Below are 17,275 nucleotides of genomic sequence, written 5' to 3'. Positions count from 1 at the left end.
TTACTGGCTTTTGTGATATCTCATCATCAGTTTTTATCATCAGTTCCAATAATTCTTCATTAGTTGTGAATCAGCAGTAAGTCATACACACTAAATTACTAAAATGTTCTTGACGATGTAAAAATGGTTGGGTTCAAAGTCAAAGAACCAAATGCGTCTTTTGTTTGCAAACTGATAACTTCAGTGCCCCAGATCAGTTTGTCCTTAGATCTAGCACACATGCAAGACATATGATCTGCTCATCTCAGTGCTTAACACAGCATTCTGTGTCCTCCTCATTTGCAAAACTGGAATTGAATACTGCAGTAGAAAAAAGTTAAATAATTAAATGAATTGAAATTAGTGCTGTCAAAATTAGTGTGTTATAACAAAGGCGATTAATTTTTCCAGTTTAACGGTGATAAAAATATTTAACGCTGTTAATGAAGAGGCGGAGCTAGGGTTGGCCACCCCACTCACAAATGCTGTTTCTGTCTCTTTTTTTCTTGACAAGAATTGGATTTTAGACGCAGAATGTCAAACGGGAGACTTTTCAGACACGCACTCCACTTCACCTCAGTGCCAGGCGCTAGTCAAATGAGTGCCTAAAACAGTACTGTAATGATGGGTCTGAGGCACGGGGATCCATTTGCAGCTTTATTAATAAGACAGGGTCAAACAGGCAGGGATAATTCAACAGCGACAGGGGGGTCAGAGATAGATCGGAATCCATAAACGATAACCAGGCTTGAGTCGAGGCAGGCAGCAGACAGGAAAGTAAACAACAGTTCAGACATCGGGTCACAAAGGCAGGTAGCAGAGAATCACAGAGTCAGGTAACAGTCCAAGGTCGAAAACGGGAGATCAATAAACAGAATAAACACTCAGCGGCGTAAGCCGGGGCAATACAAGACTTCACAAAGTGTGACTGGAGATTGCAGCTTATATAGGGAACAGTGATGGGAAACACCTGTGCCGCAATCAGTCTCAGGTACAGGGCATTGTGGGAAATGCAGTTCAGTTAATATTCCGGTTATGGTGCCCTCCGGTGGTGTTAAGGGAGGGCCACAGAGGCCGAGTTTGTGACAAGTACACACTCAAAAAAATGCTGACTTGAGCGGTTGGGTTACTGCCCAGAAGGTTGGGTTAAACATTTAACCCAACTGTTGGTTGAAAACAACCCAATCGCTGAGTTTGTCCATATTTTATGTATACATATGCATGTTATGTATTTAACCCAGCATTTTTTAGAGTGCAGGTAATGAGGAGCTTCTGTAGAACAACAGTGAACTGCAGTCAGATGAGATGTTGTCAGGCCATATATGCTAGTAAAAAAACAACAACTTTCCTGTCCGGTCCCATGGCTGTAGCCTGTATCATTTCATATGTGACCCTGGACCACAAAACCAATCTTAAGTCGCTGGGGTATATTTGTAGCAACAGCCAAAAATACATTGTATGGGTCAAAATTATACATTTTTCTTTTATGCCAAAAATCATTACAATATTAAGCATCATGTTCCATGAAGATATTTTGTAAATTTCCTACTGTAAATATATCAAAACTTAATTTTTGATTAGTAATATGCATTGCTAAGAACCTCATTGGGACAACTTTAAAGGTGATTTTCTCAATATTTAGATTTTTTTGCACCCTCAGATTCCATATTGTCAAATATTGTCCTATCCTAACAAACATACAACAATGGAAAGCACATTTATTCAGCTTTCAGATGATGTATAAATCTCAATTTCCAAAAATTGACACTTAAGACTGGTTTTGTGGTCCAGGGTCACATATTAAAGCGCGAATGAAACTACGAGCATGCGTGTCAGATCCATGTCACGTTCAGTAGCGGCAGCTCTTAAAGCAATAGCAGCCAAATAACCTAAATCCCAGCTGCTGTGATGTCTGTTAATCAAAGAACAAAAGAAAAGAAAAAATGATACTGTAATGTTTAATGGCTATAATAAATGGTTCAATATTAAGAAAAATCTTTCCTAGAGACATCAGTAGTACTGATATCAGTAATACTGGCCTTCAGTCATAAAAAATGATACCAATATATATATATATATTAAAAATATACTGTCTTTAGGTTGTTTCTACAATAACTTATTGTAATATAAAAGTATATTTAAAAACTTTAATGTAGGATTAAACTTGATTAATTGTGATTAATTCCTTATTTTTTAATCTATTGACAGCACTAATTCTATTCTATTCTATTCTATTCTATTCTATTCTATTCTATTCTATTCTATTCTATTCTATTCTATTCTATTATTCCAAGATAAAGTTATTTGGATGGTTCTTTAAATGTTTCTTGAGAAGCAAATAGATTTCTGAATGATTTCTTAGAATGATTTCTGAAGGATCATGTGACACTGAAGACTGAAAATTTTGCTTTAACATCACAGGAATAAACTGCATTTTAACATATTAAAACCGAAAATTATTATTTTAGATTGTCATATTATTTCACAATTTTACTATGCTAACATTTTTGATTATGTAAATGCAACCTTAATGAGCATAAGAGACTTTCAAAACATTTTAAAAATCTTACAGAGCCCAAACTTTTGAACAGTAGTATAGATAACATTAATTCATAAATCATACTTGCAGTTAACTTTAAGTATCACAGATCCACTGGAAACCAGGTGCTTTCATGTCCTTTCATGTCTCACCTCAGTCTTTAATCTTAATGAAGCCTATGGAGAAAACTGTCTTTTTCCCTCTCTTGAGAACAATGCCTTTTTCTCTGACAGCCATGTTAAGATGCTCTCAGCATGCTTCAGAAGGTACAAATCTATCCCAGGAACATGAAGAACATCCCTGCAGGCACAAGAAAGGGGGAAAAAAGACTTAAAGTAGGTGTGAGAACTTTGATCACAAACAGGTATAGGTTTAGATTTATAGCTGGGTGAGTCTAGGGACCATAATAGGTCCTAATAGGAATAACAGGGGGCTTGTTTGAGGGACAGAGAAAGATCATAATTCATGGCATCATCTGTAAAACATAGGCATGCAAAGGATTTAAATTGAAAAAGACATAGTGAGCAGGAAGCCTTGCTTTCATAAACCCATTATGAAACATGAGAACATAAGAAAAAGAGAGGAAGAGAGAGGTGTGGGCTTGAAAAGGCGGAGAAGAAGTTAATGAAAACAACAAGGAGGAGGTGAAGGGAAGGGACAGAGAGAGCTCCAGTGAGACACCAGTTGTTTAATCATTGTGCTCGTCAAGAATGCGCTATAAATTCACTGTCTGCCTGCACATACATTTTGATGGTTGATCGATTCATTTAAGAGCTTTTCTGTCATTCTGCTTCAACTCTGCACTGCAAAACATCACCTGGATCTGCTCAAATGCATCTAACTGAGGATTGTAGACTTCTCCTGCTGGATCGGTGAGCCAGATGAACAACCCTACACCCATTCACTTCTACAGAACCAAGGTAAGTGAAGGTCTTCAGTGGAACTATACTTCTGGTCCTTCTAAAAGCTGGAAACACAGCCTCTTACTGATTTGATTTTGAAAAGATAAGCAATGCCTTTTTTATCCATATATTCTCATTTTATGGGGTACTAGTCTTTTGACATGTTAAGATGATTTAGTGATGATAAAGTGGTGGTATTTATGCATTTCTCTGCTGTCACCACATCAACTGATACGATACATCTGCTTATATTACACTGTCAACAAAGAGTTTGTTTACCTTCAATTTATTCATTTTTTAAAAAAAATTATTTACAAAGTGACCAGACTGTGGTTAAATCACTCTAGAGGATTTTTGGCTATTAGATTAGTGTATGCTGGCCGTTAAAGTTAATGGCATAATATCAAAAGACATTTCAAAAAGATGGAGCAGATGCAGAAATATCAAAAGCAGCAGGATGCATTGCTGACAGAGAGCTATAAAAGTGATAAAAAACGAAAGAGAAAAGATATATTGATAGTGAGGGAGGGAAGCATACCTGGCAAAAAAAAAATACAGCAATTCTTCATTTTGACTTTCCTGCAGCTTGCAAGAATAACTTTAATGACAGAAGTTAGAAGAAAATAGTGAAGCGTTCTCATATTCATGCATTGATTTTTTTTATTTTATTGTATTTAATATTTTTTTATTCCACATATATAAATGAAATTTTTTTATTTATAAATGCATATTAAACATATTCATTCATATTAATATTTATCAGACAGTTGCTACATGAAGAATTGCTTATTAAAAATAACAATTTCTTCAAATGTAAATTTAAAACTGCAAAACAGTGTATGTGAGAGGTATGTTAGGTTTATTGTATAGAAAAGTCCCCTGATGATCCTCTTAAAGAACAAACGTATCTCTCTCTGTGTGTGTGTTTCTTTGCCTGTCACTACAGGGGAAGAATGTGTGTGTTCTCATGCTACTGTGTGTTCCCCTCTCCATGATGGACATCCCTGGTCCTTGCAAACATGCCATAACCATGGACCACTTGCTTCAACTAAAACAACTGGTGAGGAACCAGATCACAATAAAGTTCATGGAGTCATCCTTTGATTTCAAATATTAACTATTCTTAACTATTCATCTTTTTCTCTTCAGATCAGCAACCAGTTGCGGACTGGCTGTTCAATCACATATACATTCATAGAGAGAAAACATCTGGTAAGAGGGTTGTTAAAACACTGTCTTCCTCTGCTCTGTGTTTAAAAACAGATTTGTGTTTTTTTTCCCATAGTACAAGCTTCTATTCCAAAGTCTTCTGTTTTGAATCTGGCTTTGGAAATGCAGCAATGCCGGAGGTGTGTTTTAGATTAGATGCTCACTCCAAATTGTCATCACTCATTGCTGAGATTTCCATTATGGCAGCCTTGACGTGGTTGAATTCAGCATGCATTTTGATGAAGCTCTTTATTTTGTAAAACAGTCTTTGTTTTCTGAAGACAGTCTGAACTTTGGTTTAGGCTCTTAAATCTGAAGCATATAGTCAATGGTACCATCTTACAGAAGATAATTCACAAAGTACATAGCGTTAATATCAATTCAGTCGCTGATTCACCAAACCAGCGACGTAAACACCAGCAAAACCAAAGCCAACTGCTTTGATCTCTTTTGAAAGTAAAGTCAAGTACACAAGCTAATGTGCCAGATTTTGTTCTCCAGGTTTTTCCAATCTGTTTCTCACTCATTTCTCTTCCTTGTCTTTTAGAGCGTGGTGTGTTATGTCAAAGCTGCTCTGCCAAGGGTGCTTGAACTGTTTAATGTCCACTTCAAATACGTGCGGGGCTCAGCAAGTGCTCAAGCAGTGGTCTCCATACAGAACCTCATTCTTAACATCTACTCCCAACACTGCATACCTTCACTGGACGAGCAACTGGAGGTGTGTGCACACTCACACTCAGTGTTGGGGAAAGTTACTTTTAAAAGTAATGCATTGCCTTACTGGTGTGCTACTTTTTGTCACATGGGCTGGGTTTGCTTATTTGTTCTTTTATTACAAAAAAAAAACAAAAGTTATATTTTTGGCAATTGTAAAGGCCTTTTCACACACCAAAAGTGAAATTAATAAGCATCAGGCTAAAGGAAGTGCTTCTGCACCTCACTGCATTACTTTACTTGAAAAAAAGTAATCTGATTACGTTACTTCATTACTTGTAATGCATTACTTCCAAAACTGCTCATACTCAGTTATTTTGATCTCAGGGACAAAAAGTCTCACTTTACTTATGGATCGCTAGGTTACTTCAGGATTAGTCAGTGAATTGTCATGAACTCACAGTAAACAATTATTTTGGTAACACTTTACAATAAGGTTCAATTACTGTAAATTCTTAAAAATAAAGGTTTTGGCATTTATGGTTCCATGAAGAACCTTTAACATTCATGGATTTCTTTATACACTGTTATACTGTAAGGGAACTGTTGTGTGTGTGTCATGTGTTCCTGCCTCTTGTGCCCATATTTGGTTTGTTTCCTGTCCTTATCTCATGTCATTAGTAGTTTATTCGAATCCAGCCGTGTCTGTTAATTTACCTGTGTATTTATAGTCCTGTCTGTGTTGTGCCATTTTGTCTGGTCTACTCGTTACTCCCCGGTGTTCCTGTGCGTAAGCTTTGCCTTGTCCTGCCCTGATGTCCTAGTAAAGTATGTTTTTGAGTTACATCCTCGTTTCCGTGTTTCCTGTGTCCTCCCTGCTGTGTGCACCGTGACAGCAGACCAGTACAGTAAGCGTCGTCCCTTCACCGCGTTTTGTTTTGTCCAGTTTTCTAGTGTTTTTTTGTTCCTGTGTTTGGTGTTTTTGCCCGCCGTTCGCGGGTCTCACGCCGCGGTCCGTGGGGAAAGCACACCCACTGTCCGCGGCTCCCCCAAGTCATGCCGGCCGCTCACTCCAGCCTGCTATTCGCGGGAGATGAGGCCGCCGTTCGCGGATCACCAAGCCCGCCGGTCGCTGGAGAGGAGGCTGCCGTTCACGGGACTCAATGCCCGCCGGATCGCCGCTGACTCAATGCCCGCCGGATCGCCGCTGACTCAATGCCCGCCGGATCGCCGCTGACTCCAGCCCCCCGTTTCGCGGGAGATCACGCCGCTGTTCGCGGCTCACCTAGCCCGCTGTTTCGCGGGGAAGGCCAACCCGCCGTCCGAGGTCACTCGGCCCGACACCGGTTGGGGCTGCCTCCAGCCCACCGGTCCCTGCCGTTGGGATGGTCAGCCGGCCAGCTGCCACCGTTGTTGTAGTGGCAGCCGGCTGCCGCCGTATTGACCAGTGACCGAGGTCTTTTTAACTTGTGTCTAGCCCCGGAGGGCTCCTGATACCCCCAACATCCCCAGGGAAATTTTTGGGGGAGGTAGTAGGGTTCCGGCTGTAGGGGCCGGGCCGAGAGGGGTCCGAGGCCAAGGCTCCGTAGACCATCTGCCTTGGCCTTCTGTGCTCCCTGCACCGCCATGGTCACCTGAGCCCCTGGCTCCACCATGGCCTCCTGGGTCTCCGCTGGTCTCGTCCAGCTCTCCTGGGTCTCTGCTGGTCTCGTCCAGCTCCGCTGTGTCTCCGTCTGTCTGTATCGCTCTGGAGGTCCCTGTCCTGTGTTCCGGTCCGTGTCTGTCCTGAGAGGCCTCCAGAGCGCCCACCCCCCCTCCCCGATGGAACTTTTAAGGCTCGGGACGAGCCTTTCGGGAGGGGGGAGTAATGTAAGGGAACTGTTGTGTGTGTGTGTGTCATGTGTTCCTGCCTCTTGTGCCCATATTTGGTTTGTTTCCTGTCCTTGTCTCATGTCATTAGTAGTTTATTCGAATCCAGCAGTGTCTGTTAATTTACCTGTGTATTTATAGTCCTGCCTGTGTTGTGCCATTTTGTCTGGTCTACTCGTTACTCCCCGGTGTTCCTGTGCGTAAGCTTTGCCTTGTCCTGCCCTGATGTCCTAGTAAAGTATGTTTTTGAGTTACATCCTCGTTTCCTGTGTCCTCCCTGCTGTGTGCACCGTGACATATACCTATTCCCCTTTGACGCGTTGTGTGTGAAATATGGGAATAAACTGTAAATAATCAGTTAAAGGTTTGCTCTATGAAAGTAAAATAAGGATTTTCAAAAACTGTGTATAATGAGACATTCTACCTTCGACCGTCAAACATTAAAAGGAAATTTAAATCAGTCTAAAAGCATTGAAAATGGACTTTTTCTACAGACGTGTTAAATATCACTGTAGTAAAATAATCTACATTGTCACGTTGCCCTAATCAAAAATGTTCAATAACTGGAATATTGAGTGATAATATTTCAAAGGCATTTCCATCATTTTGACAGCCAATAAATATTGTATTTACCTGCTATAGAAACATTCCAGTAAACACTGTTAATGAGGATTAGAAGTGAAAAAGGGAAACAATCACACTCTAAACAAAAGCATCCAACTGAAAACAAACCAGGAAGAGATATATTGTATATTTAAAGCTCATGTTTATGCAATTGCAGTGTGCATTCATGCCACCTCTGAGCTGTATTAAACATTAATGACATTTACCTTTATTTAATAAATGTTATAATTAAAAGAAGGCTACTGTTCATTGCATTAGCTGCTGTTAACATATCATTTTCATATTAGGTGTTATTTACTTTTTACAGCATTTAATAATCATGGGTAATGTGCAAGTTTAACATATGCAACCTTTAACATTAGAAAACGTTTGGTAATCTCAAGAAATGAACATTTACCAATCAAGATTAATGATGTAAAAGTTTTGTTCATTGTTAGTTCACATTGCCTATTGCGTTCAAATATACTTCTCCACCTTGTTGTAAAGAGTTGCCTTTAAAGGTTATCAGGATATAGTCAGAGCAACTTGAAGGCCTAGTACATTTCACTTGACAGTCAGATGTGGCAAGGCTGCTTGATTTTTTGTCTGCACTTCAAGTATGTGTATGTGAAATCACAAATATGTTTTACATTTTGTATTCAGTAGCATCACTCAAGCACGTTTTGGCCTATATGTGTGACTGTTATTAAGCTTTATTAATCATTAAGCTTATTAACCATTGTTGATTTGGTTTACATAAAACATCTGCGTTCCTTTTCATTAAAAAAAATATTTTGAAAAAATTCAGCTTGAGAATTTTTCCATCTGGCGGCTGGTGTCGTATATCAGCCATATACTTTGAACTTTACTTTCTTTTGTTTCCAATAAGGCGCTTTTAGTGATTTATTGACAATGCTTATGTTTGCCATGTCATTCCTAACTGAAACTGCATGCACTAAAGTGTGGCATGAGGCAGAAACTCTCCTTCAGTAGCCTCTTCATCACAACACAATCTCTCATGACATGAAGCAAAGCATGTGGATTAAGGGATCCACTCAAACTACACTTAAGGAAATGCTAGCTCTGGCTTTGCTGAAGATAATAATGAACAGACAATTTGTCATCATAGGGATTTTGACTCAGATCAAAGGAGGAAACATACTGAGGCTAATTTATAAACCGGCTACATTCTTGACAATTTAAACTTTAAAAGTATTTTGCATGTATAAATGCAGCAAACCCTAAACTTTTCAATAGTAATGCACGTTATGATGCTGCTATATTTTTTTTTAAATGATTTACTATACTATTTGATGGTTTATTTTAAATAAGTTCAATGTTGAGCCAAAGTCGTGACGATTTTCTTCTGTGAAAAACACACACAAAAAAAAATTTTTAACGACATAAAAGCATCAAGAAAGTAGTCCAAGTCATCCAAGGCTGTCTTCGTTCATCACCAGACTGACATTACTACTTTCTCATGACTATAATAGTCATGTGCGGATGTCAAAATATTCAGCGAACAATGACTTAAATTTAATTTCTGATCTTCAAATGAGTGAAAATTGTGTCATGTATTTACATTTGGAATTGCACATTTGTAATAAAGTTTATATCTGAACTTTAAATGTAATAAATAACACTACAATATTACAATACAATATCAAGTACTTAAGTGTGTCATATCAAGTTTCAAAACAAGTGTACTTCTTTAAAAATGACAAACAATTATTAGAAAGTAATAATTTACAATTTGTTTTAAAACTTTTAATTTAACATGAAGAAACAGCCAAGCACACAAAAGCGTCCTTTTCTTTCATTAATATTATATTATCTGCAAGTACATTTTTTAAAAAATGTTCTTTTAAGATTTGAAATGTACTACAAGTGCACAATCAATGCAATTAAGCATACGCAATCCGCAAGGGATGGACCACGTTTATGATTTTGTTTTATGGTACTTTTGTGTTCTTTTTGAAGCTTGAAACTTTGTGCCCCACTGAACAAAAACACATTCATGGCTTTAGAACAACATGAGTTTGATTAGACGATGACAGAATTGATGTTTCTGGGTGAACGATCCCTTTAAAAATCCACCACAGCAATCTTAAATAGAGCTAAACCCCATCCCTTTGAATTTATTTGGGGTTTTTTGTTTCACTCTCACTCTCTGCAGGAGGATCCTGTAGCATTCTCGAGGCAATACAATGAGTTTCCTGTCCAGGCACTTCAAAGAGTCGAGGAGGTTCTGTCCCTCTACTTGCACCTCATTACAACCACGAACACACCTGTTAACTGGACCTGCGAGCAAGAGTATAGCAGCAATCTACCCCCTACTGTAACACAGCTAACTACGAGCACAGGTGAATGCACACACACACACACAGCTGCAGGAAAAAGAAACAGGTACAGCTAGCAAAGCTGTAGGCAAGACTGAAATGATTGTCAAACACACACACACACATACATACATCCCTTCAGCAATGATTAAAGCCACATGTTTTTCTTTTGAAAGAGGCTGCGGTCGGATTATTCGAGCAAGATCCTAAGGAGTCCTTCAGCGATGATTTCTACAGGCTGGGCTTCATTGTGGTCTCCATCTGTGGAGGATTTCTCATCTTACTCACCGCCTACTGCCTCCTCGAGAGAAAGGTATGCTATTCTTCCATAAACACAGTCATAAATGACACCTGAGCATTTTTATTTGGGTCCAGAACTTTTATACACAATATGTTGTAATGTGATAAATTTCCATAAGGTCAAATGGGAAAAGCAATGCTTTTCAGACAATGACATGCATTTGATCACTTCTCAGCAGCGTTCGATATATATAAAGTTATATATTCTGGTGCTTTTGTTGACATATATGGGTGATAGGCGGTGGCAAACATAATTTTGAGTTACTACAAAGGCTTGGGAAGCTCCTATGTAGTGTATCACGATGAAAGACCTCCAGCCAGCATCTTCACCTCAATCTGGTATTGATTTGTGATGGTGTGTATGTCTAACAAGCCTTCGGTTCTTATAGAAGAAGAAATGAAAGTAAAGACATTTTTAAAAAGCTGAGTGATTCTTGAAGCAATTTCATAGTGGAAAATATTCTCACATTATCAAAAAATGAAATACTACAAGAAATAAATCACTTTGTTGCAGCACTTAATGAAGTCTTTTCGGCAAAATATGGACCAGAAAATCACTCCAGATTATTCAGGTTAGGAAAATCAGACCCACAAGTCCATTATTTAGCAAACCAAAACAGGTTCTCTTGCAATATATGCTAGTAATGAAAAGCAGTCCCACAGCATGACTCTATCATCACCTTACTGAAATTCTCTGTAGATATTAGTGGCAGAGGTGTTTCGCCACAAGTATGCTTGTGAATTTTGACTTGGAGGCTTAGAGTGTACACTTTCATGTTTCTTAACACAAATACACATTTTGTAATAATGTCCAAATAAAAAATTTATTTTAAATCATAATGTTTTCATAATCATGTGTCATGCTTTAAAGTACACTTATTTAGATGTGTTGACTAACATATTAAAGGTGACATATCGTGAAAATCTGACGTTTTACGTGTTTAAATGCTAATCATGTCCCCGGTGCATCAACCTACCCAGGAAATGTGAAAGAGATTAACTCAGCAATTATTTTATTTTTGGTAAGCCTTTCTCTGCAAGCCTGTAAAAAAAAAAGAAAAAGTGCATCAGATTTTGCTCTCCCTGTGACGCAGAAAGGGGATCTTATTTTAATATTACCACCCTTAATCTTCAAGTTTCCACCCACAGCGCAAGCAACAATGGTGTACCAGTTCTATCGGCATGGCGAAAGCTTGAGCAAAGTATGCGAACTGTTCTGTGATTGGCTGCATTGACGAGCACAGAACACTATTTAGAGTCCCAGCCCCAGAGGAGACGAGAGCGGTGGATTTATTGATTTATTTACTGTATATTACGCTGCTGCCACACAGAACTAATATAAAGCTGCAATTTATTTCCCAGTGGTTTACCTTCACAGACATAAACGACTGTTTTTGTAACTCATGCGTATTTTTAACATAAACTTACATGCAATTTGAAAGAGAATTTAAAGTTTAGTACTCGCATGCTTTCTGTGTGCGTGCTTCAGATGTTTGCGCTCAGAATCAGAAAACCGTATATCAGAAGTTTAAACTAATATGGCTTTAAAATGCATGATTTCAGTGCAATAGACATGCTAATTGAAACCTACTCTCATGTAGCCAGACCTTCAGACTGACGGCTGAAGATCTGGAATCATTGGCAGCTTTCATTGGCCAAGGCCCACCCATGAGGCCGTTTAACTGACATGTCAAACAACCAATCACAGTTAGTTTCGTTCAGTGTCACGTTTTGGGGCGTGGAAATGTCGCCACAATAACAGACCACATTTTAAAGATTCTATGCTGCGAACTTTAAATATTACACATACTTTTGAAAATCCAGTGTTTAGTTGGAATTCAGCGTTTGGCGTCACAGCCTCTTGGTTTCCAGGCAGAACGTTAAAGAACATGACACACACGTCTCCCGGAAATCCTGTGTAATTCAACTAATCCGATGACGACTTCGAAACTCCTGAAGTGTTTCCAGCTAAGTGTGCCATAACAGACGTTTAGCCAACGGTCCGTGGATGTGACGTCTGAGGCTTAGACTAATCGAAACCAAACTGATGCTTTTAAGCAGAGTATCTGAGGAAGGAGTTGTAAAGGCACAGCGCTGTTCTAGATAAGGGGCGGGAAGCAGCAGCTCATTTGCATTTAAAGAGACATGCACGAAAACAATGTGTTTCTGCTCCCACTCAAAATATGCATTTTCAGAATTATACAATAAATGATCTGTGGGGTAATTTAAGATGAAATTTCACAGACACGTTCCGGGGACACCTGAGACTTATATTACATATTGTAAAAAGGGGCATAATAGGTTTCCTTGTAAAATAATTGATTATAGGGCTACTTTTAACTATAGTCTGTTATTCAATGTTACATTTCAAGTTAATATATTTTAAATGTACTAAATTACAACTTTATAATTATAAATGTGTAATTACAAATACATGTAAAGTCACCATTATTTATATAGTGCTTTTTACAATGCAGTGTATACACTTTTCAATAGAAATGGCATTCAAGTATATTTTAGTTTACTATAGATGCTAGTCATTACATTTAACAAAGCACTTTAACCAACAGAAGACAATTGAAGTAATTATGAACTTACATATGAAGTCCTATATAACTGGGTCAAACAAGCTCTCTAAATTTCAGCTAAATGCATTGAAACAAATGTAAATTACAATAAATTTTCAGTTCACACTTAATTCCTTTTTAATAATAAGTACTTCTTAAAGAATATGATAAAGTGTGCTTTTTCACAATGATCATTACTACTTTTTAAACAATTTTCACTGTTTCAGATTATTTTCATGTGGCTCTGTTTAAATACAGAGCATGATGCAGTGCTCTTGCTCACAAATGTACTGATTGTTCTTGCAGGTTCCTTCTGATCAAGCCATCGAGACACATTTTTCATGAGATATTATTTACTGTAAGACTAGCGTAGCTTGTCATTACTCTCTCAAGTATACAAAGTCAAGTTTATTTATATAACAAGGTGCTGCACGATCAAAACAAACAAAATGTTGTAATAATGCTTTTATTGTGGGAAAAAAAAAATCATCCAACAATAAGAGCATTATTTAGACACATACAATTTTAAATCCTTAAATATGAATTATGTAAAAGGGGGGGGGGGGGGGGGGGGGGACCAGGAAAAGGAAAATGGACAATACAAAACATCAAGCAAAAGAAAAATAGTTATTTAAAGACCCAATGAAATTATCAGTCCTCTGTGTGTGTGTCATGTGTTCCTGCCTCTTGTTCCAAACCATATTTGGTTTCCTGTCCTTGTTTAATGTGATTATTAGTTTATTCTGTTCAGCTGTGTTTTAGTCATTAACCTGTGTATTTACGTTCCTGCCTGTTCAGTTTTGTGTGGTCTGGTCTACTCGTTACTCTCCGGTGTTCCTGTCTGTGTCTACCTTGCCTGGTCTTGCTCTGCCTTGTTTGGAGTCATCAAAGACTGTTATTTGAGTTTACATTCTCGTCTCGTGTTCCTGTATCCTCCTCGTGTGTGCATTGTGACAGAAGACCAGACCAAATAAAACTGTAAGCGGCACCTCTTCACCTCGTTTTGTTCGTTTATCCTGCCAATGTGTAGGAGTGACAGTCTAATTGGCTAATGCACATTTTCCAGTCAACCTTATATGTTAAAGGGTTACTCCACCCCGAAATGAAAATTTTGTCATCAGTCACTTACCCCCATGTCGTTCCAAACCCGTAAAAGCTTCGTTCGTCCTCGGAACACAATTTAAGATATTTTGGATGAAAACCGGGAGGCTTGTGTCTGCCCCATTGACTGCCAAGTAAATAACACCGTCAAGGCTCAGAAAAATATGAAGTCAACGTAGCGGCATTTTGGAGAATATCCGCTGGACACAAACTGCGTACACTGTTCTGTGTCAGCCACACCACACAGATACACTGTTTTCATTCAAATCAAAGCATAAATAAACATAGAAAATGTATCTGTGAGGCACAGCTGACACTGAACAGCTTTAAAGGAATTCTTGTCCATTAACAGCTATTGAAAGTTGTAGCTGTGTAATTTGATAGTACTGATGGGGTTTTTTTGGTTGTTTTTTTATTGTAGATGTTTTGCCCATGTTCAGGTTTTACAGACCTCTTAATAGTGTAAAAGGAATTTGGAATGGATATTTTTTCCATGTTAAAAATTAAACATGGAAAATTAAAAATGCCTTGTTAAAAATTAACACTGGAGCCAGAAATAGCTTAAGCCAGAAACAGAAATCTCATGAATCCTTAGGCTCACACTTCATCTATTACTGCCTTTTAAAGAGAATAATGAAAAGCAAGAAGTATAAAGTGAAGAAATATTTGTTGAGTATGTGACATCACTTATGCATATAATTTCAGCTATAATTCTGTTTCCTCAACAGAAGCTGCAGCGTCAGCTTTACAGAACAAGAATTTCATCAGACTTGGTTGTCGAAAACTTTGAAATCCAAGAGGATGTATGTAAGTATATGATTAAATAGTAAATCTTTGATTGAGTTCAAAAAATCAAAAGTGACAATAAAAATTTATTAACAGCGATCCCTGTTAGAACTCAAATGTGATATTGGGTTGGTATTTGATTTGTCAATATTTCTTCTTCATACCTGTCCCAACTTATCTGCTGATGCTCAGCCATTATCTTCAGCACACACACACAGTGTTTCTCCAAAGGTAGGAATCAAATGACCTAGGAAGGGCATAAAACATGACTGAATATTGTACACGGCAAGTGAGTAAAAAAAAATTGTTAAATGTTTGAAAATGTATACTCCTATGCAAGGTTTCCCTAACTCAAGAACTGCAGGAGGGTCATCGTAGTTGATGAAACTCAATTAATTAAATGTAATAAATAAAATAAGCATACCAAAATATGAAATGTTTTTAGAGTATTTTATGTTTTTGAGTATATATTTAGAAGTATTTTTTTTACAGTCTTTCTATAGATTAACTATAGCGCATATGTGTTCATATATTTAATTCTCCTTCTCATCTTTCATAGACCAGATGAATGACCGACGGACACAGCTTGGCTCACACCTCTCCACTGCCTTCTAACTGATTTGCTCTTTCTGGGTGCTCACAAGAGAGTATAAACGGTGAAATAGACTGTCTGACACTTCAGGAAGACCAGGACCATGATCAGAGAAAGCAGACTGAAGAGATGGGTCTGATCTGTCAAGATAACTCATACGCCTTGGAGCTTGTACACAAGTAAATGTGCATATTACTACAAACATCTATTTCTGGACTACTGGAAAATTCAAAGTATTGCATGCTCAGTAATGCTAGTTATATCAATCCACAACATCTACTGTATGAGCTAGAGGAAAATCATTCAATCGTAGTTTGTTTCATTTGTCAGTCTACTATATTGATGCTATTGTTCATATGTGAGCAGTATCTTACAGTAAAGGCTTAGTTTGTTGATACAGAACAGTTTCCTAATTTCTTTCCGTTTCCAGTATGACATAAATATATATTTGAATTGAGATTGAGCTAAAATGGTCTAATACATTTATTGGGCAATGTAAAAAAAAAAAAAAAAATGCTCACCAGAAAATTAAAATCACCTTTAACATCTTTACCCTGAAAATGTACTCACCCCTCAGGCTCTTCAAGATGCAGAAGTTTGTTTCCTCATCAGAATGGATTTAGCATTACATCACTTGCTCACCAATGGAGTGCTCACCTCTGCAGTGAATGGGTGCCGTCAGAATGAGAGTCTAAACAGCTGATAAAAACACCCTAATATTTCAAAACAAGACTCTAGTCTATCAATGAATGGCTTGTGAATCAAAAAGCTGTGTTTGGAAACAACAAATCCATCATTAAGGTATTTTAATTTTAAACTGGACAAAATGAAAAAGTCCACCCACTGTTGTCATCACACATCAAAATCCATACGTCAACTGGAACATTTTGAACTGTAAAAAGTGCTTGACCTCTGCATATTTCTCTTCTGATTCAGACAAGACAACATTTTCAAAGAAAAAAGCAATATTATGGATAGAGTAGAGACTTGTATTTTAGGTGGAAGCAATGGTTTAAAGCAGGGGTGCCCAAACTCGGTCCTGGAGGGCTGGTTTCCTGCAGACTTTAGCTTTCTAGTATGCCTAGAAAGAGCTTGATTAGCTGGTTCAGGTGTGTTTAATTGGGGTTGGAGCTAAACTCTGCAGGACACCAGCCCTCCAGGACTGAGTTTGGGCACCCCTGGTTTAAAGCTAAAAAAAATCAATGATGGACTTGTTTCTTACAAACATGCTGCTTTTTGCTTCACATCAGATGAACTGGACCTGTGTGGATTACTTTTGGATTATTGTGCTGTTTTTATCAACTTTCATTCCGACGGCACCCATTCACTGCAGAGAATCTATCAGTGTGCAATTGATATGATGCAACATTTATCCAAATCTGTTCTTGAATGGATTTTCATTTTTGGTGAACTGTTCTTTTAAGATAACACTGTCTCACATATCTGCCTATTTTCCAAAAATAGGTCAAAAGGTTATCGCTCTTTTTTTTCTTTTTCTTTTTTGGTGACATACTGACATGACAACTCTGTTTGAGCTGAAAACAGTACATTTTAAGAGGGTAATTTTGCTCATTTATATTTAGTTTTAGAAGTTGCTCTATGGGAACTTTCATTTGGATTTCCAAAGCCAAAATCCATGCAGGATGGCATTTTATCTACTATAACAAAACAGAAGAAAACAATTCCAGACTCAAATGTTACCGGACGACCCACTTGAGCTTTTCAATTTGCATTTTGTTTCTGTCTAAGTTTCTGTTGGAGTGTGTCACCATTTGGCTAAAGCATTAAACATTCACAGACTTCTCTCCAAATGTGAAATGTGGTAGAGATTTTCG

General features: G+C 37.9%; 2 protein-coding genes across 7 annotated transcripts in view; both read left to right on the top strand.

The window, feature by feature from the left end:
- The window catches only part of LOC306848491 (MAP kinase-activated protein kinase 2-like), a 458,467-nt gene that overhangs the window by 319,135 nt on the left and 122,057 nt on the right, over nt 1–17,275 (top strand). The gene's annotated exons all lie outside the window — the stretch shown is intronic.
- On the top strand, nt 3,130–15,937 carry LOC306848497 (uncharacterized protein). 4 transcript variants are annotated; one of them, XM_079383083.1, is made up of 9 exons: nt 3,130–3,438; nt 4,367–4,480; nt 4,570–4,632; nt 5,177–5,347; nt 9,932–10,118; nt 10,271–10,407; nt 14,791–14,869; nt 15,041–15,079; nt 15,408–15,838. In XM_079383083.1, exons 1-9 carry the CDS (start codon nt 3,400–3,402, stop codon nt 15,461–15,463), a joined length of 885 nt encoding a protein of 294 aa, XP_079239209.1. In that variant the 5' UTR covers nt 3,130–3,399; the 3' UTR covers nt 15,464–15,838. The 4 variants fall into 4 exon arrangements, with proteins under 4 accessions (XP_079239209.1, XP_079239211.1, XP_079239210.1 ...); XM_079383084.1 differs by having other exon boundaries at nt 3,167–3,438; nt 15,041–15,137; nt 15,408–15,840; XM_079383086.1 differs by lacking the exon at nt 15,041–15,079 and adding an exon at nt 15,084–15,137 and having other exon boundaries at nt 3,167–3,438; nt 14,791–14,873.

Source organism: Barbus barbus (assembly GCF_936440315.1).
Source record: "Barbus barbus genome assembly, chromosome: 28".
NCBI classification, from domain to species: Eukaryota; Metazoa; Chordata; class Actinopteri; order Cypriniformes; family Cyprinidae; genus Barbus; species Barbus barbus.
The sequence above is the reverse complement of the archived record's forward strand: the minus strand, read 5'-3'. Positions and strand labels throughout refer to the sequence as shown.

Bases quoted from the DNA above. Each gene is read 5' to 3' on its own strand.
- LOC306848497 (XM_079383083.1), top strand. From the start codon at position 3,400: ATGAACAACCCTACACCCATTCACTTCTACAGAACCAAG. The intron at 4,633-5,176 runs GTAAGAGGGTTG...CTTGTCTTTTAG, and splicing joins TCATAGAGAGAAAACATCTG to AGCGTGGTGTGTTATGTCAA. The intron at 10,408-14,790 runs GTATGCTATTCT...TTTCCTCAACAG, and splicing joins ACTGCCTCCTCGAGAGAAAG to AAGCTGCAGCGTCAGCTTTA.